Source organism: Zingiber officinale, chromosome 2B, assembly GCF_018446385.1.
Source record: "Zingiber officinale cultivar Zhangliang chromosome 2B, Zo_v1.1, whole genome shotgun sequence".
Classification (NCBI taxonomy): Eukaryota; Viridiplantae; Streptophyta; class Magnoliopsida; order Zingiberales; family Zingiberaceae; genus Zingiber; species Zingiber officinale.
The window spans coordinates 106,361,278-106,388,084 of NC_055989.1; the positions used below are offsets into that span (position 1 = coordinate 106,361,278).

At 38.8% G+C, this 26,807-nt stretch overlaps 4 protein-coding genes and 1 long non-coding RNA gene across 7 annotated transcripts; 2 read left to right on the forward strand and 3 right to left on the reverse strand.

The window, feature by feature from the left end:
* Window positions 1-2,368: 2,368 nt before the first annotated feature.
* LOC122046680 (F-box protein SNE-like) lies at window positions 2,369-3,106 on the forward strand. Its single transcript, XM_042607478.1, has one exon. It carries the CDS (start codon window positions 2,400-2,402, stop codon window positions 2,892-2,894), a length of 495 nt encoding a protein of 164 aa, XP_042463412.1. The 5' UTR covers window positions 2,369-2,399; the 3' UTR covers window positions 2,895-3,106.
* Window positions 3,107-3,334: 228 nt separating this feature from the next.
* On the reverse strand, window positions 3,335-5,924 carry LOC122046679 (thymidine kinase). Its single transcript, XM_042607477.1, has 4 exons — window positions 5,741-5,924; window positions 5,527-5,671; window positions 3,859-3,980; window positions 3,335-3,710 (listed from the first exon to the last, which is right to left on the reverse strand). The coding sequence occupies exons 1-4, from the start codon at window positions 5,848-5,850 to the stop codon at window positions 3,464-3,466; spliced, it is 624 nt and encodes a 207-aa protein (XP_042463411.1). The 5' UTR covers window positions 5,851-5,924; the 3' UTR covers window positions 3,335-3,463.
* Window positions 5,925-8,523: 2,599 nt separating this feature from the next.
* LOC122046681 (U-box domain-containing protein 4-like) lies at window positions 8,524-11,951 on the reverse strand. 3 transcript variants are annotated; one of them, XM_042607481.1, is made up of 3 exons: window positions 10,301-11,951; window positions 10,124-10,208; window positions 8,524-9,857 (listed from the first exon to the last, which is right to left on the reverse strand). In XM_042607481.1, exons 1-2 carry the CDS (start codon window positions 11,564-11,566, stop codon window positions 10,167-10,169), a joined length of 1,308 nt encoding a protein of 435 aa, XP_042463415.1. In that variant the 5' UTR covers window positions 11,567-11,951; the 3' UTR covers window positions 8,524-9,857; window positions 10,124-10,166. The 3 variants fall into 3 exon arrangements, with proteins under 3 accessions (XP_042463415.1, XP_042463416.1, XP_042463414.1); XM_042607482.1 differs by having other exon boundaries at window positions 8,524-9,878; XM_042607480.1 differs by having other exon boundaries at window positions 8,524-10,208.
* Window positions 11,952-13,303: 1,352 nt separating this feature from the next.
* Window positions 13,304-14,209, reverse strand: LOC122048537. Its single transcript, XM_042610092.1, has 2 exons — window positions 13,853-14,209; window positions 13,304-13,717 (listed from the first exon to the last, which is right to left on the reverse strand). The coding sequence occupies exons 1-2, from the start codon at window positions 14,207-14,209 to the stop codon at window positions 13,304-13,306; spliced, it is 771 nt and encodes a 256-aa protein (XP_042466026.1).
* A 1,767-nt stretch (window positions 14,210-15,976) lies between these two features.
* On the forward strand, window positions 15,977-16,660 carry LOC122049390. Its single transcript, XR_006130945.1, has 3 exons — window positions 15,977-16,022; window positions 16,111-16,178; window positions 16,605-16,660. It is a non-coding gene; the product is annotated as an uncharacterized LOC122049390 (long non-coding RNA).
* Window positions 16,661-26,807: the final 10,147 nt, after the last annotated feature.

Here is a 26,807-nt window from a genome sequence, read left to right on the forward strand (position 1 = left end):
ATCAGTATAGTTATTAAAAAATTTAATAGTCAAAAATTAAATTAATCGATATCATTTTATTCGATTTTTATTGAAAAGCTTGTTTTTAAATCGGTTCAGTCAAGTCCTACCTAGCTGCATAAGGTTGATTTTCCATTTTCTTTTCTTAAAACAAACTAATAAGGATATAATAAATGCTTAAAAAGTATTTCATAACTAAATTAGAATATTTTTTTTATTAATTTTGAATAAGTCAATAAAAATATTTTAATATAAAAATAGTTTTTTTTTATAAACAAATTTTGATAAGTTGAAGTAATTTTGAGTATTTTTAAAATAAAATATACATGATAATAAAAAGTTGCGTTTTGTTCACTCATAGGAATCAGAATGAGAATGAGTATCATAGTATATAGAATGAGAATGAGTATGAGCTTGAGTATGATTCTTAAAAATAATTTTTGGTTAGTTGAATAGAGAGAAAAAAATATGATGAGAGAGAATGTGTGCTGAGAGAGAAAGTATGATGGGAAAAAATGAAGAGAGAGAAAGTGTGATGTGAGAAAATGAGAAAAGTGTGGTGAGAGAAAATAAGGAGAGAGAGTGTAATGGGAGAAAATGAAGAGAGGAAAAGTATGATGAGAGAAATTGAGGAGAGAGTATGGTAAGAGAGATTGAGGAGAGAGAAAAAATATGATGAGAAAAATGACAAGTGTGTAATGAGAGAAAGTGTGATAGAAAAGAATGAAGAGAGAGAAAATGAGAAGAAAGAGAGTGATGGGAGAGAATACATGGAGAAAATGGAAGAAAATGTGTGACGAGAGAGAATGAGAAGAGAGAAAGTATGATAAGAGAATTAAGAGAGAGAAAGTATTATGAGAAAGAATAAGGAAAGAGAAAGTGAAATGAAATAAAAATTAAATAAATATATTAAGGGTATTTTTGTCCAAAACTTAATTTTCATTTCCATTCCTATTAAAACTCAAAGGAAGAGATGAGTTTCATCAATACTCATTTTTAGATTTCATTCTAAAATCTTGATTTCATTCCCATCAACTAAATACAAAGTTTAGAAATGAATTCATTTTCTCATTCTCAGACTCTTAAATCAAGCGCCATCTATATTATTTTTGTTATTTAAATAATATAAGAAATGTTGTGTTTAAATTGTAGTTGTTATTTAGGCCCATGAATTACACAACCAATTATTTTACTATATTTGTGCGTTTGGGGACTCACTTTTTATTTAAAATTAGTAATCATGCACATATTATATTTAATATGTATAATATAGTATACGAATACACGTAGTGTAGTATCTTAAACCCATAAATTAAACTTGATAATAGTGCGATAGATTCATATAATAATGCAATGTAAGAGTGAAGATTGAAAACTCAATAAACTACTATAATAAAATTTTATTTATAAAAAATTAATTTATATATATATATATATAATTAATGAGAAGGGTAACTAAATAAAAATCAAAATATTTTTTTTCATAGAGAACGATGAAACATTCCCATTCTATTTCATTTAAGAGACTCTTTTTTCCATCATCTTTTTAAATTACATTTTAAAATAGTTTTTTATAATTTTAAACTCTCATTTTTAAATTACACTCGTCAAAGTAGCTGATAGTTAATCTAGCCCGAGATTTTAAAACAAGTGATATGCTAATCTATCTTGAGAAATATTATAGCCTACTAAACTTAAATGGAAGAACTAGTGATGCTTAAATGTGAGAGCTCGAGATGCTCAAATTAAACAGGTTAAGAAACTCAAACATGATTGTCGATCAACTGTTGACCTAATTTGAGGTCTTAAAACATATAACATGTCGTGAGATCGCGTAGGCGTGATCAACTCACTAGGGTAAAATAATTAGTAGGGATATCAATCTTAAAGTATAGTTTTCAAGATTCTTAATTACAATTAAAAGAGATTTTTTTTATAAAATAAATAAATAAATAATTAATTAAAAATCCAACACAAAGGGGACTTCTTATCTTTTACGCATCTCCAAGCTCTTTGGCCCTTCCTAGTTGGCCCCATCCGGAACCTTCCCTCCTCCCCAAAGATACCTTCCAAAATAATCAATTCCCATAAATTTAATTATTAAATAAATAATTTCGCATTTCTTGTTCTAAATTACAAAATGGTTGGTTCTATTGCAAATCAAAGTTACAAACTTCAAAAGAGATTTTAATAGAGAAAGAAACTTCTAAATTTTCAATTCAATTAGAATTTAATGTTGACCGTTGATAATTTATTTTTATTAATTTAATTAAATAATAAAAAAAGGTCATCTTCCTAATTTACTTTTCTCATTAAAAAAAAATTAATCACTAACTCTTTCCTTTTCCTACTTATAAAGCCCCGCCGTTTCACTTCTCCATCGAAAAGGAAAGGAGATAATGCGACGGCCAGAAGAAGAAGAGGAGGAAGAGAGAAGCTCGCCGGGGTGGCGGCGCATCCCCATCAACGACAACGCCGACCTGCTGGCCGAGATACTCGGCCGCCTCGACGGGCGCTCGCTGGCCGTGGCGGGGTGCGTCTGCCGCCTCTGGAACGCACTCGCCCGCCGGGAGGCAGTGTGGGAGGTCGTCTGCTACCGGCACGTGGCCTCCGCCGGGGCCTCCGCCGCCGCCGGCGGGACCCGCTCCGTGGTGGCCGCCCTCGGTGGGTACCGCCGGCTGTACCGGCTCTGCATCGGACCGGCGCTGGACCGGCTCGCCGGAGTCCGGCGACGGCAGGGGCCGGCGGCAGCGGCCCGCCACGTGTCCCTCTCCCTGGCGCTCTCTCTCTTCTCCATCGACTGCTACGAGCGGCTGGGCGGCGGGGGCGGGAGGCAGCAGCAGCCGCCCCCGACGTCGCTGCTCTTCCTGGGCAAGCCCGTCGACGTGTCTTGATCCCCGCCGCCCTTCAACCCCGGAGAATTATCCTCCGTTGGATTGGAGGAACCAGAGGATTTCGCTTCCTCATTCTCCTCCATATTTAATTATTGCAGGGAAAAAAAAGAAAATAATTTGCTAAATTGCCTACTAAATTCCTGCCTCGATGTCTCATCACTATGAGATTTTTTTTGCTTATTTTATAGAAAAAAAAATCAGAAATTTCTTCATGGTAAGAACAACCCAACTATGAAATTTAAACTCTAATCCTCTTATTTATTCTTCTAAAGGCATAATTCAATTGGTTATATGTTTGGGAAGCACGAGTGAATAAAGCATATAAATGAGACACATCTTTCTATATTGTTTAAACAAAACACTTGTACACGAACTGCATTGTTTGAAATCACATTATATATTGTCTTTAACATAAATAACATGCCTTTCACACTACATAAAAGCACACATGAATAAGAATACTGTGAAGATTTAAAACAATACATCCATATCATGATCAAGGAATCAAATAGAATAGGAAAAGAAACAAAGATAAAAATCAAGGCACACACAGAGCAGTACAGGGATGATCACTTCAGACTTTGAGCAGTGGAGGAAACTTGGAGAGCTAACATGGACTTGGTAGCTTTTCCATTCACATAGTGTTGCCTGCAGACGGGCATGTATACATCAGCCCCAGCAATAAGCTCCGTCTGGGTATCGTTCGTCTTCCTCAGTGTAAAGAAAGCACGCCTACTGCAAATCTCGCAACGGGCTGTAAGCTTAGTGACAGAATCAGCAAGTGGCACAACATCAAGCACAGAGCCAAATCTCTTCCTGTCAAGGTAGTTTATTTACCTTCGTTAGGTGGAGGTAGGATCACAGAATAATTAGATAGATGCAAATTCACATAGTTGGATTTGTTTCGACTGCAATATAGTATAAAGCATACACAAACTGTTTCAAACTAAAGGGGATAGCTCACCTTAAGTAGTCACCATCAAGGCCTGCAACAACAATAATTTTTCCCTCGAGATCAGCAGCATTGCAGCAGAAATCATAGAGATCTTTGAAGAATTGGGCTTCATCAATACCTATTACGTTCAACTATCACGATGCAGTGTCAGCAGAAAAAAAATTGAGAGTTTATGAACTGTAATATAAAGCTCATTCAGACATTTCAAACATGTCCATGAACAATAAAATCCAGTTTAAGATACTCTTTCTATAAACAATGTATTAGATGCATTACAAGCAACCATGCATCAAACTTCTCTTCCGTTGCAGTATTTACAAAAATAAAGAGACAAGAATGGCATATTCAAGAAAATGATTTCTAAAAAATGTGAGAGCAAACAACTATGGAGGTGGTAAAAGGCGAAAAGCACACCCCTAGCGCCCCTGCCAATCTATCTTAAGACCAACATAAAGAAGGTAAATCATGATGACACTGATAAGGCAAGTGGCAAGTGAGGTGAGCAAACAACTATGGAGAATGAACATAGATAAGATAATATTTCAGTGATAAAATTGCTCAAATTGCCTTTTTACTCAAATTTAAAAGCTAAAAAAACACATGATTACTGTTACAAAATGTCACTCATTCAATTTGCTTATGGATTCTTTCCCTTAGGATAGTGGTGAAAGGAGACTTGCCAATCTTAAGAGTTGGTCCTCATTTTGAAGGAGACACCCTTTGAAGGCTTCCATACAAATGATAGAGAAGATGCAAGTAGTCTATTCCAACTAACAAATTCCAAAGATCTCCATCCCTATAGCTATCTCTTACAAAATTGCAAGATTCAAAGTGTCCGAAAAAAATAATAATAATGTTGTCACATGACCACTTATCACTCCCTCCGCCTTGCAACCCCAGAGGGAGTCATGAACACTGCATCCAAATTAAGGTTGGATCAACATAACAAAAATGCATACCATTTCTTACCATCATTCATATCAAACAATGTCAAAAAGAAGACCAAGCTGCCCCATGGTTTCCATAGCCATGTTGTTTATAGCACAGGAGGTCAAAATGACTTGGAATTCTCATAAAGATGATTATAGCAATGTATAAACTCATCCCCAACACTCATCAAATCCTAACCAACACAAACAAAAAACACGTCACAACAGCATTGCCATATTCATCTCTAAAAATACCTAATTTAAAGAATCTATCATGAAAATTGACCAACGATAAAATTTCTCACAGCCACATCACCCAAATAGTATAGAAATTATTTAAGCTTGCTTTAAACTTTCATCCTACTACTTCCCATCCCAAGTAAAAAAAGGAGTAATTCAAAACAGCTCTCCATTGATTCAAGTAAAATTGAAGATGCAAAAAAAAAAAAAGCAATAAAAATTCATCCTTTGTATATATCCGTTCTCCTTGTACTGCCATCCATTCATCCTAATTTCCATCACCTCGTTTCAGTTATTATCATATCAGAACCATTAGATATTGACATCATATCATTGGCAAGGAGAATATGAAAAGAATCGTATCCAATTGATCTTCAGAAGATCACCTTGTAGACAATTAAACAATTACGATAATCATTCAAATAAACAACGCATCGTTTACAGGTGATGTCTGCATGCGTATCAATTTGCAAGGGATGAAACAAAATAAAGCACAATTTTGATATACCTTTTGATAGGCTGCGTCTCCTATTTTATCTCGTAGAGAAGAAAGCTTCGAGAGAGAAAAGCATGGCATCCTGACTCCATCATGCGTCACCACCGAATCGAGTCCGTACCGCGTATCCCTCTTCGGTTTAATCACCGCCACCGATCTGCCTGGGCAGAAGGAAAAGATCAAGATCTGAACGAATTATAGCAAAGAAAGCATCCCAAGAACAAACCTTCCGCAGTCCTTCTCGGCCTGGATCCTCCGGAGGAGGGCGGTGGTCTTCCCGGCGAACATCGGGCCCAGGATTACGTGAATCTCTCCTGAAGGCGATGGAGAAGCCATTGGCGGCGAATCGAGCCTCGATATTGGGAAAGAGGAGACGATTTAAAGGCGGATGAGGGGGCGGAATGGGGGAGACGGCGGGAGACACGTCCTATTAAATATACAATTTGTCCGAATAAGCGCGCTGAATTGATTTTGGCGGGAAATGTCATTTGGAATTTGAAATTAGAGCTTTGGAGGGAGGGAGTGGGTGGGTGTTAAAAGAGGGTTACGATAATTATTTTTATCTTTTTTAAAATAGTAGAAATTATTTAATCATATAAATATAAAAAGTTAGAATAGCACCCTCTGACGCTCAATAGCTATTGGATAAGATTCATCATCTTCGAGGTTAATTGATTTAAAAAGTTAAATACTTAAATTAATATAAAAAAAATACCACGTCTCACTTTAAAAATCATGAAAATTGCTCTTCGTTTTTTTATATCGCTGGATGATTGGTTTAGTCTTACAGTAATTTTTTAACGTTAAATTAAAAAAAGTACTTGACGATCAGTCAAGAAATTTAATCTTCTTTGATTGCATCTTGCATTTTAAAAAAAAAATTTACTACAGTTTAGATATCTTATTATGATATCATGATCCGGGGATTAAAAATTACTATTCCTTGAGTTTCATGAAAAACGTCAAATTTGAATTTATTTTTAACTATAACTCCTTTTAATCAGATTTCTTTAATAAATAAATAACTATATATATATATGTCCTATTATTTATTTCTGATAATTTTAGATGTGTAAACAAATAAATTTAATATATTTATTTTAATATACGAGGACACTTTATTAACTTATCCATCTAAATTTTCAAATATCCATAAAATTACTAAGCTAATGATAAAATTATGACATTGGAAAAGTAAATGCATAATTTGAATATTTGAAAAAAATAAAAAGGTCGTTATTAATGGAAGGAGAAAAATCCCAATCGTTATAATTAAATATTATTTATTCCCTTCTGTCATCGTTTTCATTGACTTAAATTATTGTGTCTTTGCTCAATCAAACGGCTGTGGTCATAACTAGAGGTCACTTTCCATTTCATGCACATGTCAACAATTTCTTTACTTGCAAAGCTCCTCACTACGATCCAACTAATGCGGATTAATCCGACCCACAAAAGTTTTATGTCAATCTCCAAAAGCAAATAATAGAAGTGCAATATCAAATCGTCAATATTCAATCTTTGCCATCTTCGTCACCTTATAACATCCAACATCGAATCAATACTCTGTTCATGAAGATAAACTCATAAGGTTTTTAATCTAAATTTTCCACTAAATTTAATGCCAAACAAATCCAGCATTTTAAGAATCCATGTTGTACCTTATCGGTCTACCATGCCTATGGGGTTAAAAAAAAAATCAAATAAAGTTCGCAAAACAATTACCAAATATATTTAAAGTTTAAAAAATACCAAAGACATTTCAATGGGCAAACAAAAATTTAGTCAACTTTTATATGGTAAAAAGGTACCTTCCTCTAAGGTGTCCATTTCAATTCATCCTTTTGTGATTAAAGAATAGAAAATAAAATTCAGTCAACTTTAGCAATTGATCAAGAGGTCAATAACCAGTTAAGTCAGCTATATAAACAACCTTCAGTAGTGTTCCTATCAGCAGTGGATAAGCCATCTCCATAATCACATCATATTCACATCAGACAAGTATGTAAACTAATTGTTTCAATTAAATTTGTTAAATTTTATTGAGAGTAACTAAAGGTCATTTTAAATTATGTAATTCATCAAAAAAGGATATCTCTTTTTTTCTTAAAAATAAATAAATAAATAAAATAACATCTCATGATATTTTATCCTAAAAATATCTCTTATTTTGATAGTATTGTAATAGTTACAACTACTTACTAATCTATATAGCTACTACAACATTTGCCCTCAGAACGTAATACAGACAATAAACACATAACATCTTTGACATAATGGATCGATTCTAAAAAATTGACGATCTGAAATTTATCCTACCATAAATCTCACGCTTGTGTACTTATATTTATCTCCTTCCATATCCGTAGACTATTAAGATAGCAGATCTATTTTTTTACTAAATAGTTACTATAATTATTTTGAAATAATTTTGATAAATTTAAAATAATTTAAATACTAATTGACTTGTTAAAGAATATTTTGATATAATAATATTCAAAAATTTAAGGAGGTTTAAGATTTAATTATAATTGTGTCATAGTTATTTAGGCAGTTACTATAACTATTTTAAAATAATTTTAAGCAAATTAAAATGTTTTTTAATATAGTTTAAATAATTTTGATAAATAAGTAATAAGTATACAGTAATTTTTATTAAAATGAAATAATTATTTTTTTATATTATAGTAACTACTTCCAATAACACGCAGTTGCAACTAAACTCCAAAACCTTAAACAAGCACAATTATATATTAAAATATTTTTTTATCTAACTCAATTAAAATTATTTAAACTTATTTAAAATCACTTTAAAATAATTTTAAAAACTGTTTTGTAGTTGATACAATAGTACTGAAATAAAGAGTATTATTTGGATAAAATATTTGATAGGATTTCTTTTTATTTTTTTTTTAAATGAACGTCATTTAAATTTTTGGCAAGTTTATTTTGCCTTTAGTTGTTTATGGTGGTTCACAGCTGTTGTTGGTTCATATGATTTCAAATTCAAAGCCAACAGAGTCCCAAGACACATATTTGTATTGATACAGGCACTTAAAGCTATCACCATCTCAACCCTCAGCCGGCTGGAATAGCCAACACACTTATCAACCAATATCTACTAAAACGGATGCTTGGCCACAGAGATTACAGTAATTGCTTGCAATACAATAACAATTGTGTTAGAATACCTGAGTTTATGTGCTGTGTTGTTGACAATGACTCCTGAAATTGATATGTGGCCATGGATAAATTATTTCCAAGGTCATATAAGACATAGCAGTGACCATCACTGCAGTTTGAAGGTGCTATTCATAAGCCAAGTTGTGCAAATAATGAGTCATTTAGCTTCTGGGATTCTATCTTATCAAGAGGCTGTGAGAGGAAGAGCCAATTCCCATGCACCAAACTTTGTCTCAATGCAGAATTTCAGCAAGAAAAGACTTATTTTAAAATCATCAACACTAAACAATTTAAGTTGCTCATACAAACAAAAGTAAATAATTTCACTGAAATAGTTCATACTAGTTGCTTAATTAAGGTGTGAATATTCTAATAGAATGATTTTTTTTGCTTTACATTCTAATGATCATTTGTTTCAAAAGTTTAAGGTGGTGTGATAAGCATATTATGATCTTTGAATATAGGAGGATCATTATGGTTTTAGCCCTGACAATGTCACAAAGTAGCAGGCAAATATTTTAACTAGCTATTCATCAATAATATTTGGATGAAGTAACCTATGTTGTCTTATTGGTCGGCAGGGAAACTTAGCTGAACATGAAGAAGAGAAAAAAATCACCAGATGCATGCGTAAGCTTATTCTCAGTTTGATGAATATCTCGACTTAATTAGCTTATGGATGATAGAAGATCATAAGTCATTACCTAATAAGGCTGCAATTAGCAAATACAAATATGTCAGAACATTCCTAATTGTTAATAGCATGAAGATCATCAGATCCGTTTTAGAAGCACAAAAAACAGAGATCGCGTCATGTTTAAATAATGTTTTTCCAAGCATTGGCTGGGGAGTAGCTTTCGTATGCCGCGCGTCATTGGCATGACTATGGACAGTCTTAATTTGGTTTACTATGTAGTTAGTTCAGCTCCTGCAACCACTTAATGCATTATTGACAAAGACAACAAAAGATGAGTGGAGGCTCATCTACAAGATTTCTATGAAGGGGCTCTTTAGTAAAGGATTTGCATTCCTGAAGATTGGTGTTTACATGCTGAAACAGGTTGTAATATCATGGGTCCTCCTCCCCAATTGTTCAGGTTCAAAGAGACGAGTTTCGGCTATTGGTTCCCGAGTGAATCAGTTGAACGGAGCAACACATCCTTCAATCATATCGAACACTCCTTTAGAGAAAAAGATGCAACTAATATTGGTTACTACAAGAAATTTTTGTACTACACAGCTAAAAAATCAAATCCTACTCAAGACCAATCCACATTTCCCCAAATCTAGTTGAATTATACAAACAATATTATATAGATATATACACACACATACAACTCCAGAAAATGATACTTCTATCAAGAGTCATACTGATGGCGATTAAAATGTATAGAAAATGATAAATTTGAACAGGGATTAACGTTACCGAGTGATCTTTAGTCTGCCATGGCTGGCGCAGAGGAGTTGTTCTAGTGCCGCAGCTCCCGCAAATAGCCCAGCAGCATCGCTGCCTGAGAAGGAATTGCATGAAGAAACAAGCCGGTGGTTGTGTGGTTAGTGGAAAATTGAGAAAAGAAGAACAAAAAGTAAGCCATGGACAGACCTTGCGCTTAGCTCGCGTTGAGCCAGCCTGCGAAAGCTCAACCAATGGTGGGATTGCGCCTTCGCCCAAGAGAAGCCTTTGGATATGGGGACTTTCGGCGGCGAGCTGCAGCAGCGCGTGCACAGCGAACTCTCTCCCAGCTGTTGGTCCGGTTTCCATTGCCTCGACCAGCACCGGGATCCCTCCCGCTTCCGCCACCGCATCCTTACCCTCCGGCACCGCAGCCAGGCTTCCTAGCACCACCAGCGCCTTCTCGACTGTGCCGCCGCCGCGTTCCCCCACCAGCTCCACCAGTGGAGGCACCGCCCCGGCGCTGATAGCCCTTTCCTTGTTCCGCCGGACCGAGCACAGCTTGTACAGCGTGGTTAGGGAATCCTTTTTTCCCCGGCTCGAACCGCTCACGAGCAGAGACACCAGCGGCGGAATCGCCCCGCAGGCACCGATTGCCCCCCGGTTCTCCTCGATCATCGACAGGCTAAGCAGTGCGCAGGCAGCATTCTGCTTAGCCACTGCTGTCCCCGTCCGCAGCGCGTATACCATCGGCTTGATAGCCCCCGCGGTAGTGATGGGCTTCTTGTTCTCCTCCTCCAGCGAGAGATTCAGAAGCGCCGTCACCGCGCTCTCCTGCGTCGCAGGGTCGATGCTCTTCAGCAGAGGCACCAGCGCCGGAATCGACCCCGATGCCCCGATCAGCGCACGGAAGTCCGACCGGTGCTTCGCCAAGAGCCGTATTCCCGCCGCCGCCGCCCGTTTCAACTCCGGGGACGACGCCCCAAGCGCCTCCACGCACGCGCCAACCGCCGGCCCGATGCTCTCGACCGAAGCGCTCTCGATGGCCTCCAACGACGACGACGACAAGGCAAACACGAACTCGTACGCCTCAGCATCGGCGGCCGCGGACGCCGAGGGGCTCGGCTGCGCCTCAGCGGGTGGCGCAGAGGCGAGCCGCTGAAGCTCGCCGGATATATCCGAGCTGAAGCCGGAACAGTCAGAGAAATCCCGCGATAGCTCGAGAATCTCGGAAACAGATTCGGCGGAGGAGGCGGCGGACTTGGCATCGGAACCGCGGGGAGAGCCGACGGCGAGCTGCTGCAGCTGGAAGTCGACGAGCGAGTCCGTCAAATTCTCTGATACAGCGGCGGAGCCCGCATGCGGCGAAGCGCCGGCGGGCGGATCGTTGCGGAATAGGTTGGAACGGAGGGTGCGCATGGAGCGGCCGAGGGAGCGCTGGATTCGGGAGGAGGACGAGTCGGCGAGAAAGACCATGGCGAAGGAAGAGGAAAGCAGTGGGGCGTGGCGTCGGTGGGCGAAACGGACAAGGAGCGGAGGGGATTGGAAGAGGAAGGAGGGAAGGGGAGGGAAGGGGAGCGGGGTAAGTTTTGGAGCGAGGGTTTTTGTCGAGTTGCGCTGAGGTGGGTGGGTGGATGGGCGACGTGCGGCGGGAGGAATGGAGCGTTGGGATCGCGCCGCCTTGTGCGGTGCGGTGGCGGCAGCGCCGTTTGTTCCGCCTGCGGCGGTCGAAGTCGAGTACAGGTGGCAGTTTGGGTTAGATCGACCTGTACTCTGGGCACCACAAAATACAAAAACTAGGCACACAGAGGGTCCCACCGCGACAGTCGCGAATGCTGGGCGGTACCTGACTTTTATCCGTCTCTCACATGTATCTATGCGTCTGTGTCATTTCCGAGTATCTCGTACACCCAACAGGGGATTAGAGTAAGACGCAATGCTACAATGTTATAAGGACATCTACAGTAAAAATTTATAACATGCAATGCAATGTAATGTATTAAATTTTTCAATATAATTTTTTTTATTATATAGATGAAATTTATAATTTTTTTTATAAATTTATATTAAAATCTTGGGATCAAGTTTATAAAAAAAATAATAGAAAAAAGATAAAGAGAGAATTTTAAAAGAAGTGGAGTTTTTAAAATTGAGAAGTTTTACGATAATAGAGAGTAATTTTTTTTAAAAAATAAGCTTTTTAACTTTTGATGTGACAATGATGTGGCAGAGTATAAACCTCTTTAAGAGGTTTATGACTGTGGATGCTCTAACATCCACCACCTCATCAAAAAGTATGGGGTCCACTGTCACATACTTATTATAACAACATCCTTCTTTCACTCACATCTCTTTTAACATTAATACTCATTATTTATGGGCCCCGCAATCCACTCAATTATCTTAAAATTAAATCATATTAAATAAATATATTTTAAATATGTTTTAAAATATTTAAATTATTATTATTATTCTTAATAATAATATTACTTTTAAAAATATAATTTTATTATTTTTCAAAAATAATATTAATTTTTAAAATATATTTATTAAATAAAATAGATGGTTGTGAGGAAACGAAATTACAATGTTAGGAAAACGAAATTATAAAATTGGGAAAATCGAAATTACAACTGAGCGCCTAAAATTATAAAGTTGGGAAATGAAATTACAACTGAGCGGCTAAATTTATAAAGTTGGGAAACAAAATTTATTTTAAATTACCATGTAATTATGAAATTGAAATGTAACAATCACTTAAATAAACCATACAATTATGAAATTAAAAATAATATATGAAATACTAATTCATGGATTGTTGTTGTATTGCCCCCAGATATGCTCAACTAAGTCGGCGTGAAGTTGGTGATGAACTTGAGTGTCACATAGCTCAAAATTTGTTCGAAGATAATCCTGAAATCCTCGGTTTGAGCCATGGATAGGTTGTGCGGATTCGTCACCTTCATCGTTATACCAATTTGTCACGTGACCTCCCTCATCCTCAACAATCATATTATGTAAAATAATGCATGCTAACATAATTTGTTTTAACTTTTTCTTATACCAATAACGAGCTGGACCTCTGACAATTGCCCATCAAGATTGGAGCACCCCAAATGATCGTTCAACATCTTTTCTTGCAAACTTCTGTCTTTCCTTAAACAACTTCCTCTTGGGATCCTCCGGGCAAGGAAAAGCCTTAATAAAAATAGCCTACTCGGGATATATTCCATCTGTTAGATAATAGCCTTTCGTATATACAGTGTCGTTCACTGTGAAATTAATCTCCAGCATATTTCCTTGCAAGACGTTGTTGAATATGGGAGATTCATATAACACGTTAATATCATTACGTGAACCGGCGACCCCAAAAAATGCATGCCATATCCACAAGTCATGAGACGCGACCGCTTCAAGTACGATTGTTGGTGACCCATGCCCCCTTGTAAATTGACCTTTCCAAGCAACTGGACAATTTTTCCATTTCCAGTGTATACAATCAAGACTACCTAACATGCCAGGGAAGCTATGTCTCTCATCATGCATTTGAAGAAGACGTTGAACATCATCAGCATTTGGCCTTCTCAAGTACCTATCACCAAATATTTCAACCATGTATTCACAAAACTTGAAAAGACACCTGATGACAGTTGATTCACCCATACGTAGGTACTCGTCAAGATGATCGGCAGGGACTCTGTAAGCAAGTTGACGAATCGCGGCGGTGTATTTTTGTAGTGGTGACAACCCTTTTCTTCATACAGCATCGTCCCTATGTTGAAAAAATGCTGAATGATTCTCTAATGCATTCACTATGCGGAGGAATAGCTCTCTTCGTATTTGAAATCGTCTTCGAAATGTTTCATCATGATACACCGGGGTTATAGAGAAATAATCATTGACGAGCCTCTCATGCCCGACTTCACGATTTCTTTGGACGAACTTTCTTTTGCGCATGTCCCTCCTCTGATATGCTTCCATAAGTTGTTGGTGTTGTTGAAGAACCAATAACATCAATTCTTCACCCGGATCATAAGCTTGCTCATCGATTTCAACATGGACTTCGTCTTCACTTGTCGAGCTAGAACTTGAGCTAGAACTGCCTGTAGAATGAGACATTTTTGGAAATGGTATGATAGTCGAATGAAAATCTTGTAGCACAATGTGTCTATATATATTATTTTTCTCATGCAATGGCTAGTTTGTAACGACTAGTTTGCAACGGTAAGTTTGCAACAGCTAGTTTGCAACGGCTAATTTGCAACGGTTAGTTTGCAATGGTAAGTTTGTAACGCCTAGTTTGCAATGTCTAGTTTCCAACGGCTAGTTGTAACAGCTAGTTTCCAAGGCTTGTTTATAACGACTATTTTGTAAAATTATAATAATTAAAAATTACATTAATCGAAATGAGAAATATAATAATTAAAAATTACAATCACTCGAAAATATAATAATACTAGAAAATGAGCGTTCAGTAAATAATTTAGATATTCCATCTCGACCTAATATCCTGGCATAGGCATTCATGTATGATAAGCTTCTCCTTTGTCATCTGCAAGGTGTCTTTATTCAATATTTCGTACTCCTTCAACTTCAGGCGACGATTCTTAGCTTCAGATTTGGACAATGCAACTTTTGCCTTAATCTCCTCTACTTCGAGTTGTTTTTGTTTCAAATCGACTTCGGACTTTTTCACGCTTGTGTACTCAGTGAAATTTGTGATAATATTGTTGTAGTTTACTGTCAGATCCTCCATGGTCGATTTTACTTTGTCTTTTCCCTTTCTTTTTACTGCCTTTTGTCCAATTGGACGAGTATCTTCATAATCAAGGTCTATACTCACATCTTGGTTGAAGGAGGTGTTGCTTGCTCCCGATTCTGAGGTCCTCGTCTTCTTTGTGGCCACAAAAGTGATCAACGAACTGTGGAGTAAACATTGGACGATCTTTGACAATTCTCCACATATGTTCGAGATTGAATGCAATACCATTGTTTTCGGATCGATATTTTTCGTACGCAAACCTCAATATATCTTCATCACTGTGACCACTTCGATATGAACTATAAACACTATTGTAATTTGCGTTGAATCGATATACCTTCTTTTGGATTGTATTGTGTCAATGTGATCGTATAACATTTGCACTTCTGGTGTTTGAACCTAGGGGAAGATTTTCATTGTAGTACCTTGCAACCCATTCCCAAAAAGCATCCGCCTTTTGATCATTGCCGATTATTGGATCATCACTGATAGTGACAAAACTTCTCGCTAAGACCTCGTCTTCAACCTTTGTCCAACTTGATGTAAAATACCGGAAATAGGCGAATATGAATAAGGGAATTTTCCGGAATTTTTTTGACATTTTTCGAGAATTTTTCGGAGCTCGTATGGATGAATTTACGGGGATAAAGTTGGGTCCCGGAAAAGCCTGTTTAGGCTACCTCATTTTAATGAGGAAATGGTTGATTTTCTTCTTATTTTCCTTTTCTTTTCTTATTTTCCTCCGCCGAACCGTGCCCGCGTGCCCTCACCCGACGGTTTCATTTCTCTTCCGATTTCTTCCCTGATCTTCTCCCGAATTCTTCACTGTGTCGATTCCTTCTTCTCCTCTTCATCTTCTTCCTCTTCCGATTTGCCGACGCTGTGCCCTAGCCATCATCTCGACTATGCCTTCTCCACCCGACGGCGCCGCGCAACGGTTCCTTATTTCCTTTGTGCTGCAGCCGACGCCGATTCACAGCCCAAGCGCCGGCGACGCTCGAGCCACCGTCGGTTCCGATGTCTTCTCGCCGTCACTCTAGCACCGCCGACATCTACTGATGCCGACCTTTCCTCTGCCCTAGTTCCTCAGCCGCCGTCTGTGTGGGGTCTCCAGCCGATGGTCTTCTGCCATGCCAAAGGATTCTAGACTTTCACCAAATCCAGAGAAGGGTAAGGGAAAAACATTTCTTTTTGTGGCTGGATTGAAGTTGTGAATGGATTTTTAGGTTGATTTATGATATTCTTTTGATCCGGGCAGTGAGGAGGGTCTTCCAACAGTACTTTGTCCAACAGCAACCCTTGAGTTCCAACAGCGGCAGAATTAAGGTAAGGATTAGGTGTATTTGAATATTTATTGTAGATCATGTTCCGAATTGGAGGATTTGGTTAGATGATCATGTGAATCTAGGTAAGGAACATGATTATGATACATGTTGATTTAGGAAGGAATTGGTACATACATAATTGTTTATGTATTTGAATTAGGTGTGATGTAGTTTTCATGATTTGTAAAAATGGAATTAGGTGATTGATTATATAGATGATTAATCATGTGTAAATGGAATTAAGTTTGGATTCTTGATCTAATGGTAGATTAGGGATTAGGTAACTAATCCTAATTTATCGTTAGACTTTGTTTAGGTAGGTTGAGGTTTATAGTTTAGGGTTTTGTCCTAAATTGTTATTAAGGATTTTATTTAGCTATTCATTTAAATTTTTAGCTAAATAAAAATGTATACATTGGTGACACAGGACTTTGACGCGAGACGAGTATCTCGGAGTCAGATTTGGACCATTTCGATTGGAGGCGGGTACTTTTGACTTTTTGTCTTTGATATGCTTAGTAATGAAATTAACATATTGCATCAATTGTGTTTCTTATCTGTTTCGGTTAATCACTACCCAAATCTTGATATATGTTTGATTGATTGATTTGTTTTGCATCCCATGTATACTTTACCTGGCTATACATGCTTATAGGGGTAGTGATATACCATGCTTCACCAGGTTCAGGACCTAGGTTTTTATACCTTCTGTGTACCTTTGATTCGATATGATTCGTTGACCTAGGGTGCACTTTTCTATATATATGGATTAGGTCAGGATGTTTATATGGTTGTTGCCATGCATCATTTGCATGATTGCATGCTGTGCGATAGTCCGCTCCATTATTGTTGAGCACATCGCCAGTTACATGGATCTGCACACACCACCACTCATGGGTTAGTGGTCGATTCAGGCAGAGTGTGTTGCAGCAGGGACTCTGTTAGGCACCGTTGGTCCGCTCATGGGTGTTGGTGCGGGTAGCACTAACGGTCTAACCCAGGTTTTGATGAATGACAAATAGGTTAAGTTAGTTGTGTTGTTGTCTGACACTTTGATCGAGTGTGCAGGAGAAGTCCAGACAGGTCGACGGGCTGACCAGATGTCTGGCACGAAGTCCAGCTAGGTCGACGGGCTGACCGGATAGCTGGCGAGAAATCCAAGCGGGTCGACGGGCTGACCGGACGCTTGGCGAGAAGTCCAGCTAGGTCGACGGGCTGACCGGATAGCTGGTGAGAAGTCCAAGCGGGTCGACGGGTTGACCGGACGCTTGGCAAGAAGTCCAGACGGGTCGACGGGCTGACCGGACGTCTGGCAGGTAAGTAAGGTAAGTCACTGGAGGGGAGTGACTGCGAGGACGCGTTCCCGGGAAGGGAACATTAGGCGTCGATCCGGCTTAGATCCATTTCGGATATCTAAGTCGAGATCGTGACTAGATTCCGGAAAGACGGAATCTAAGTCATACTCTTGATGCTAATTTTATTACTTAGCGTATCTGTAAAAATGTGCTAACAAACTGTGCTGCAGGGTTTATTTGCCTCGGACTAACACCCGTTCGGTGTAGGAATGTGTGTGCTCGACGGCCCCTTCTCCGGCGCCTGGAAGGTCCGATCCGATCAGGTTTTATCCCGTGACGACGTTGACTTTGAGTCTCGTTGAGTTTGGACTATTCGTCGCCTTGCCGCGGAAGGGATCCCGTGCCTAGCATATAAAAGAAGCCCTGCAGGGCTTCAATATATCGATCTTCGAGAACTCGAGTCCAATCACTCCGCTCTGCACTCCAACGACGTTCACAAAGCTCCGACGACTCACTCCGGCTCTCTTTTTAATTCATTGTTTGTCGGTTAGCTTTGTTTTCTTTCTTTTCATTAGCAATATTTGTACGTAAATTGTAATTATCCGAATTGCTAGTGAATTGCCCAACGAAAGTACTCAAGGAGTACGGGCCTTCGAGTAGGAGTCGTCACAGGCTCCGAACGAAGTAAAAATTAACAGTGTTCATCTCTTCTTTACTTTTCCGCTGCGTCTTAACTCGAGATTTTCGAATCGATATTCACCCCCCCTCTATCGAATCTAACGGTCTTACAAGTGGTATCAGAGCAGGTACCGCTCTGATTTGGTGCAACCACCAATCAGACAGGGGGTGAAATCATTTTTTTTAACAATTCCAAACTGATATTATTATCTTTTTGGAAGATTTTTTTTCTCGTTGCATTTAAAATCTAAATTGGTACAACACCAACTTAGAGTTTCTATTTCTCCCGCACTGCTAATCCAAGACGAAGTCTTGGGATTTTTTTCCAGTTAATTTAGTGTGTGCAGGATAAGATGTCTCAACAAGAAGGCTTCAGCACAGTACGCCCTCCCCTATTCAACGGGGATGACTTTTCGTATTGGAAGAGGAGAATGGAGGTCTACATGAAGATAGACTACGACCAATGGATGAGCGTCACAAGGGCTTACAAAATTCTAGTAGACAACTCCGGGAACATAGTAGACCCTGAAGACTGGACAAATGATATAAAGAAAAAGGCATCAATTGAAAACAAAGCCATCAATACTCTACACTGCGGACTAACACGAGAAGAACTGAACCGGGTCGGACCGCATCAAAACGCTAAGGAGCTTTGGGATAAACTGATCGAGCTGCACGAAGGAACAAGCGACGCGAAGGTAACAAAAAGAGATTTGCTGTTAAATAAAATTTTTAATATAAAAATGCAGGAAGGAGAAACGGCAAGTCAGCTCCATGCGAGGGTCAAAGATATCCTCAACGGTCTCCATGCGATAGGCCACCAAATGGAGAACCGAGACTTAATCAGGTACGCGTTAAATGCTTTTCCGCGAAACAATTTGTGGGCATCAATCGTAGATGCCTACAAAATTTCAAAAAATTTATCTAAATTAAAATTGGATGAACTCTTTTGTGAATTAGAACTTCATGAGCAAACTAACGCCGGGGTCGAGAAAGGTGTAGCTTTATTTGTAGGTTCCTCTAAAGAAAAGAAGAACAAGCCCGAATCTGAAGAAGATTCCGATCAAGACTCTGAAGACGAAGAATACCTGGTGAACCTGGTAAGGAAAATGTTCACCAGGAAAAAGAGAAGCTTCAGCAAACAGGATCTTCAGAAGATCAGTTCGCCAGCCGACTCAAGAAATGTCACATGTTTCGGATGTAACAAAAAGGGGCACTACAAGAACGAATGCCCAAGATTGAAACTTGACAAACCAAAGTCAACAAAGAAGAAAGCCCTCAAAGCAACATGGGACGATTCCTCCTCAGACGAATCGGAAGGAGAAAAGCACCAAAGTCACCTCGCGCTGATGGCTCGCGAAGCTGAAACGGAAGACGAATCAGAGGAATCGGAAGACGGGTCCGAACCCGAATCGAGCCACGAGTCCGTACTCGTTTCCGAAGGTTCCGAAGAGGTATACCTAAACTTAAATCGTAAATTCTTTAGAATTATCTCGTGTTTAAATAAAAAATTAGTTAAATTGGAAAATAAAATAAATCGCTTCTTGAGGAAAATCAAAACCTCAAGGAACAATTAAAAAATTCGAATCCAACTCAAGATCGAACACTTGAGGAGGAGAATTTATCATTAAAAAATGAAATTAATAAGTTAAAAGAATTGTTGGAAAAATTCACAACAAGATCTAAAAATTTAGATTTAATTCTAAATAACCAAAAGACATGCTATAATAAAACCGGACTTGGATATAAGTCAAACTCAAACAAAACCTTTAAATCATTATTAACCCAACACAAAGCAACTAAACAAGCTTGGGTCCCGAAAGCATGCTTAACCACGCAAGTAGGACTTAATCAATTCTATATACCTAAAGATAAAATACATTATATAAACTTGAATAAATCAGATCAAAAACTAAAATATAAATCTAAATTAAAATCAAAATTCAAAACTCAACAAAATTTAGATTATCACCAAGTTGATTATAACTATAAAAAGAATCGACACAAACCCAAAATCTAAATTAATGGCCAATAATTCAGGGGGAGGCTCCAGAATAGCTGACACCTCCAAAACTAACCTACCCGACAGGGTAACCCAAACTAACCTACCAGGTAATTAGGATTAGTTAAGAGACCAAGTTTAACTTGACTCATGGTACTGGTGAAATTTTTGGATGATAGTACGTTAGGGAAGCTTGGGCATCGCATGTCTAGAAAGATATGGCTTCGATCTGGTGCATTTGGCCAAGTGGAACTGACCAGTTAGACGAATCCTAACCAGTTAGACCAAGATTTAGTACTAAGTTCCGTGGATAGGACTATTCGGAAAACTTCGAAAGGTTGGTTACTTCTAATGATGTCCATGTGACTCACCAAGCTTAGAAATTTATCCGAAGAATGTCTATTTGTGGAAACCAAAACTAAATCTGAATCTAACACACGTTAAACCAAAACTCCATAATTAAAAATCTAATTTCATCTCACAAAATCATAGGATTCCCTGATTGATAATATAGATCGGGTGAGATGAATAAGGCTTAAAAATTAATTTCAAAATTTTAATTTTAAATTAATCTCAAAATTTAATTTTAAACTTAAATTTTAAACTTAAAATCAATTTCAAAATTTTAATTTTAAAACTTAAATTAATTTCAAAATTTTAATTCTAAAACTTAAATTAATTTCAAAATTTTAATTTCAAAAACATAAATTAATTTCAAAATTTTAATTTTAAAACTTAAATCAATTTCAAAATTTTAATCTTAAAACTTAAATCAATTTCAAAATTTTAATCTTAAAACTTAAATTTCAAAATTTTAATTTTAAGACTTAAATTAATTTTAATTTTTTAAAAAAAAAAAGGTCAAAAACCAGGGGCGGGTGCCCTTGGTATTCTCGTCGGGGGCGCCCGGAAGGGATTCCAGGCGCCCCGCCCCAGCAACCCCGGGCGCTCGGAAGGGATCCGGGCGCCCGGAGTCCCCTATAAATAAGGGGCAGCAGGCGCCCCCAACCTCTGCCCCACTCATTCTCACTTTTTGCCAAGGTTCACTTTGAACCTCAGTGCGAAAGTACTCTAAATCAAAATTTTCTTGCGGTGAAGACGCTGTTGCGATTCAACCGAGGTCGTCAAATCTATATTTTTTTCGATGGCTCCTCGGTAAAACATTCTTCCCCTCTCTAAAATTTTTTTTGTCTTCTAAATTTTTTTTTAATATTCTTTATATACAGTAGGAAACGAACAAATACTGGTGCTGGACCCTCCAATGCTAGTACAGACCCTAGGTTTCCCACAGACGAACTTAGGATTAAATTTGAGTCCACCATTTATAAGGCCATTAGGACTACCTGCATAGATAGAGCGTTCTTCCTTAGGTCATGTCCCTCTGCTTTAGAGGTTATAGGCCACTATAATTTAAGGAACCTTGTCGAATGTACCAGTCCAATAAACATAAGTCTATGTGCCGAATTTTGCAATAACCTAGTAAAAGTAGACGATTTCACCTACACCACTAGGGCAGCAGGCACTGATATCGTATTTTCCCCTACGACTATCCGAGAGTTTTTAGAGTTGCGTCCATCTACTTGCTCCTTTTTGTGCTATCCTCCGAGGGATCTACCGTTCGACGATCCCTACTCACATATTACTCTCGATACGATGTATTCGTATTTTTTTGAGGGAGAGAGAGATCCCACTGTGACACAGTTTAGGTCAGCAGAACTTAGAGTCCAGGACTACGCTCTTTATAGGGTTGTAGTTCTTTGCATTTTACCACTGACTACTCGGGACATCGCTGTAATGCGCCCATTCCATTCATTCTTACTTTATGCCCTGATTCATAGGTTAGAAATTGACATTAGCCTATATATCTTCTCCACCATCATTTACTCAGCCGGATTCGTGACTGACAATCGAGTCCATATGCCATTTGGTCACATTCTGACAGCCTATATGTCCTCGTTGCACATTGATGTCACTAGAGGAGACGTTGCCCATATGACCGAGTTCGATGTTATATCCTCTCGGAACTTTTCCCTAGCCGGCATCCAGGTAGATAGAGATGACGGGACTATGACTTGGCGGAGGGGGGCACAGCACCAGCCTGATCCAGACGCACAGATGGACGAGTTCATGCTCGCACTATTTCCGGAGGAAGCCGCACCGGCTCCACCACCACCCCCAGCTCGAGCACCACGACACGCTCCCCGCACCCTAGCCGACCGTATGACCGGACTAGAGAGAGCCATGGGGAGTCTCCAGCAGGAGAACTCCGATTTTCATCGGGACATACGGCGAGAGGTTGCCGAGTTACGAGCTGCCGGGGACACCCGCCACACTGAGCCGATGGCACTTCTTCGATCCTTGGGATCTGGACCACCCCCTTCATCATCTCAATAGCTTTAGTGATGACCTACTTCTGTAGCTACAATATTTGTAAAATATTTTGGATTTATCTAGTGGCATTTCAAACTTACATTGAATATGTTCTATCTTAATAGACTAGGATCTTTCAAAAATACTTTCAAAAATGATTTTATCAACTTATAGGCTAAACGTGATTGTTTTCAAACTTTCCATTTTTAGACTTTCAAAAACAGTTTTGGCCTTAGACTAGTTTTGAATCCTTAGAAAGCATGTACCCATAGGTTTAGTTCTTGAGCATCTCACCAACATCTTAGGTTGACCTTGCTTGTGTTTGATAAACATAGAAAGGGGTGAGATGCATAGGCCAACTGTCTGGACTTAAGATGCTTATTTCAGTGCATCAGCATAAGTCTGGACATTAAATACAATTCAGATATTAATCAGATTAAAGTTCATCGGTCAAGTCAAACACTGACTGATCATAATTAACTTAATCTGACTAACCAAGTGAAAGCTACTATCTTCTGATAGTTAGTTAGTACCAAATTGGTTAGACAGCTGGTAAGAGTTAAGTATCAAATTCAGGGGGAGAAATAAAACTACTTTAGTTTTCCAAATTGAATTTTAAACTTAATTTTAAAAATCAAAATTTAAAAACAACTTGTTTAAAATTGTGAAATTTTTTTAATTCACAAACTTTTTTTCCTTTTTACCTAGTCTTTGAAAACTGAACTTTTCAAGTATTTTAAACCATGGTTTTGAATCTAGTACGTTTAAACTTTGAAAATTTGATTTTGGAAAACAAATTTTATCAAAACATTCTAAAAAGTAAAGATTTAAATTTAATTTAACTTTACTTTGAAAATGTTCCTGCATCTAGTTCTTAAAATTTGATTTTACTTAGTTTTGACAATTTGATTTGAAGGTTAAATTTTACAAAAATTATTTTACAAACTAAGCTTCTCAAAATCATTTTCCTTGATTTTGAAAATTGAATCTTTTACAAACTTCGTGTTGAAAAATAAATTTCAATTAGTTTTGAAAAATAGATTTTTCAAACTTAGCTTTGAAATTTTGGTTTTGAAAACTTATGTTTGAAAAGCGTTTCAAAGTTGAAACTTGTTTCAAAGTGTTTCAAAGTTGAAATTTAATCTTGAAATTTAGACCTTATACACTTATGTTTGAAAATTAAACTTAAAAGTTTTCAAATCTTTATACTCCCCCCAGTCAACTTGATCTTTTCTTGGATTTAAAAATTGTACTTTTGTCCTTGAATCCTGAACCAAACTCAGTCATTTTTCAAGATTAAGTGTTATTGTTTTAAGTAACTCTACACTATGATTGTTTACCCTTGTTTTTTTTTATGAATGCCAAAGGGGGAGAAGGGTTAGGTGGTTAAGTTAGCTAAACCAATCTGAAAACACAAACTAACTTTAAAACCACACAAATGCATGTTGTTTCGTACATATGCTTTCACTAACTCAACCAGGTTGTCATTCCATCAAAAAGGGGGAGATTGTTGGTGCGGGTAGCACTAACGGTCTAACCCAGGTTTTGATGAATGACAAATAGGTTAAGTTAGTTGTGTTGTTGTCTGACACTTTGATCGAGTGTGCAGGAGAAGTCCAGAATGTCTGGCACGAAGTCCATCTAGGTCGACGGGCTGACCGGATAGCTGGCGAGAAGTCCAAGCGGGTCGACGGGCTGACCGGACGCTTGGCGAGAAGTCCAGCTAGGTCGACGGGCTGACCGGACGCTTGGCAAGAAGTCCAGACGGGTCGACGGGCTGACCGGACGTCTGGCAGGTAAGTAAGGTAAGTCACTGGAGGGGAGTGACTGTGAGGACGTGTTCCCGGGAAGGGAACATTAGGCGTCGATCCGGCTTAGATCCATTTCGGATATCTAAGTCGAGATCGTGACTAGATTCCGGTCTCGGAAAGACGGAATCTAAGTCATACTCTTGATGCTAATTTTTATTACTTAGCGTATCTGTAAAAATGTGCTAACAAACTGTGCTGCAGGGTTTATTTGCCTCGGACTAACACTGTTTTGCAGGTAAGTCCGGGCGCCCGGAGGGGATCCGGGCGCCCGAAGGTCCGTGCGCCCGGAAGGGATCCGGGCGCCCGGAGGCAAATTTTATCCCCAGGACGACGTTGACACTTGGAGCATGCTGGTTGGGAGTGTTACGTCACATTCCAGGCGCCCGGAAGGGATCCAGGCGCCCGGAGCAGCATATAAAAGAAGCCCCAGGTAGGAGCTTCAATATATCTGTCTTCTGAGAACTCTGAGTCCAATCACTCTGCTGCTCTGCACTCCAACGATGTTCACAAAGCTCCGACGACTCACTCCGACCCTCTTTTTAATTCATTGTTTGTCGGTTAGCTTTGTTTTCTTTCTTTTCATTAGCAATATTTGTACGTAAATTGTAATTATCCGAATTGCTAGTGAATTGCCCAACGAAAGTACTCAAGGAGTACGGGCCTTCGAGTAGGAGTCGTCACAGGCTCCGAATGAAGTAAAAATCAACAGTGTTCATCTCTTTACTTCTTTACTTTTCCGCTGCGTCTTAACTCGAGATTTTCGAATCGATATTCACCCCCCCTCTATCGAATCTAACGGTCTTACAATGGGTAGTGTGACACAACGAGTTATCCGATAGGGATTCCTCCCCGTCATCGTGTACCGGGAGTTGAGAGCATTGCTCTCCCCCATCTATGATTTGGGGTAGGAGGATAGGTGTACTCCGACAGCATCCCGTCCACTCGGTCACTCATCAGGAGTAGTGACGACAGAGTGCACGGTTGTCACAGCCCTACCCACTCGGCCTCACTTTTGTATGAGATGATCGACTGGCGTCAGGGGTGACCAGGACACATCATTGGCATCATATGCATGATGCATTTATTGCTTGTGTTTGTGGTTGCTGCATTTATATGCTGCATATTGTTTGGATACCTATGTTTGACATGCATACAGGATCCCTATACCACTCAGACTGTTTGACCTTATACTCAGGACCTGGTTAGTACAGTATTCTCTTGTTTACTTCAGATGCATTTTATCTTTCTTATCAGGAGACTGTACGCATGATTAGTGCTAGGTGTTGTTTCTTTACTTTGCATATCAATTGTACCTGCTGAGTGTTGGACTCACCCCGCCTCCATTGTTGTTATTTTCAGGTTGATGCTGTCAGGAGGGAGTTCCAGTCGCTGGTCCCCACAGCACATAGTGCTACTCCTCTGCTGGTTTTGAGTTGTTGTTTTATTTTAGCTTTTCGCTATCAGACTTTGTTTTAGTTTTGTTTTGGATTTTACATATGGATATTGTATGGAATTTTTTTCGTTGGATGGACTTTTGGTATGATTTGGATTTACTCTACTACATGCCTGCCTGGACGGCAGAAGAGGTGAGTTCGTCGGTTTTGAGCTTTACGAGTGTAGTTGAGTAGGGTGGTTTTCGAGTCAGAGTATTACTACTTTGTTGATTATATATAACTGCGTGGATGGTTGTGTGGAATGTGTTTTTTTATTTATTGTTATTATTCCAGCCGCATGTGGCTGAGGTATGGAGATATGTAGAAAGTTTCAGATTATCCGCCGTACAGGGGAGATGCTGTCGAAATTTCTTCGGACGGGGACTCCTTTGGGGCGTGACAATTTAGTGGTATCAGAGCACAGGTATACGATCTTTTGTTTTCGTATTTTTGATGTTTGGGATAACCTGATACCAATTTATTTACTTGGTATCAGAGCGCCACGTTTGGCGATACTTGTTGGATTTTTGTATTATGGATTTTCGAAAATTATCTGATACCAATTTATTTGGTATCAGAGCGGGTTATGATACCTGCTTTTGGTGTTCTGGAGATTTATCGGATACCTGTTGTTGGTATTCTGGGTATTTGGTTAGCCAGGTTTGCGAGTCAAACTGGGCATTTTCGGATTTTCGATATGGTTATGTTTCGGATTTCCGTTTCGGATTTATTTGGATTTCCGGCGATATTCTCGTTCAGAATTTTGAGGTCAAAAGTTGGGGACGGGACAGCGATGGAATATCTCCAGACGGCAAATAGGTATGATGTTTATTTTATGATAGTTAGGACATCTATTAGCACTTTATCTTTATTACCTGTCTGGTTGTTGTAGCCATATTACATGTGATGGGTTAGCCACTGATCTTGGTCGACCCTCATAGAGATCAAGGATTATAATCTCTGGTGATTTTTTTCTTATCATACCATCAGTAGTGTTAGCTTCTGTTACTACTCGTAGGAGATGGAGGCACACTGGGTAGT

What these genes read in the sequence shown, in the direction of transcription:
- LOC122046680 (XM_042607478.1), top strand. Translation starts at nt 2,400, where the DNA reads ATGCGACGGCCAGAAGAAGAAGAGGAGGAAGAGAGAAGCTCGCCGGGG.
- LOC122046679 (XM_042607477.1), bottom strand. Translation starts at nt 5,850, where the DNA reads ATGGCTTCTCCATCGCCTTCAGGAGAGATTCACGTAATCCTGGGCCCG. An exon ending in GCCGAGAAGGACTGCGGAAG is followed by an intron (nt 5,672 to 5,740) that starts GTTTGTTCTTGG and finishes CTGCCCAGGCAG; the next exon opens with ATCGGTGGCGGTGATTAAAC. An exon ending in CTTGATGGTGACTACTTAAG is followed by an intron (nt 3,711 to 3,858) that starts GTGAGCTATCCC and finishes CTACCTTGACAG; the next exon opens with GAAGAGATTTGGCTCTGTGC.
- LOC122046681 (XM_042607481.1), bottom strand. Translation starts at nt 11,566, where the DNA reads ATGGTCTTTCTCGCCGACTCGTCCTCCTCCCGAATCCAGCGCTCCCTC. An exon ending in CAACGCGAGCTAAGCGCAAG is followed by an intron (nt 10,209 to 10,300) that starts GTCTGTCCATGG and finishes ATTCCTTCTCAG; the next exon opens with GCAGCGATGCTGCTGGGCTA.
- LOC122048537 (XM_042610092.1), bottom strand. Translation starts at nt 14,209, where the DNA reads ATGTCTCATTCTACAGGCAGTTCTAGCTCAAGTTCTAGCTCGACAAGT. An exon ending in TTCAACATAGGGACGATGCT is followed by an intron (nt 13,718 to 13,852) that starts GTATGAAGAAAA and finishes TGTCTTTTCAAG; the next exon opens with TTTTGTGAATACATGGTTGA.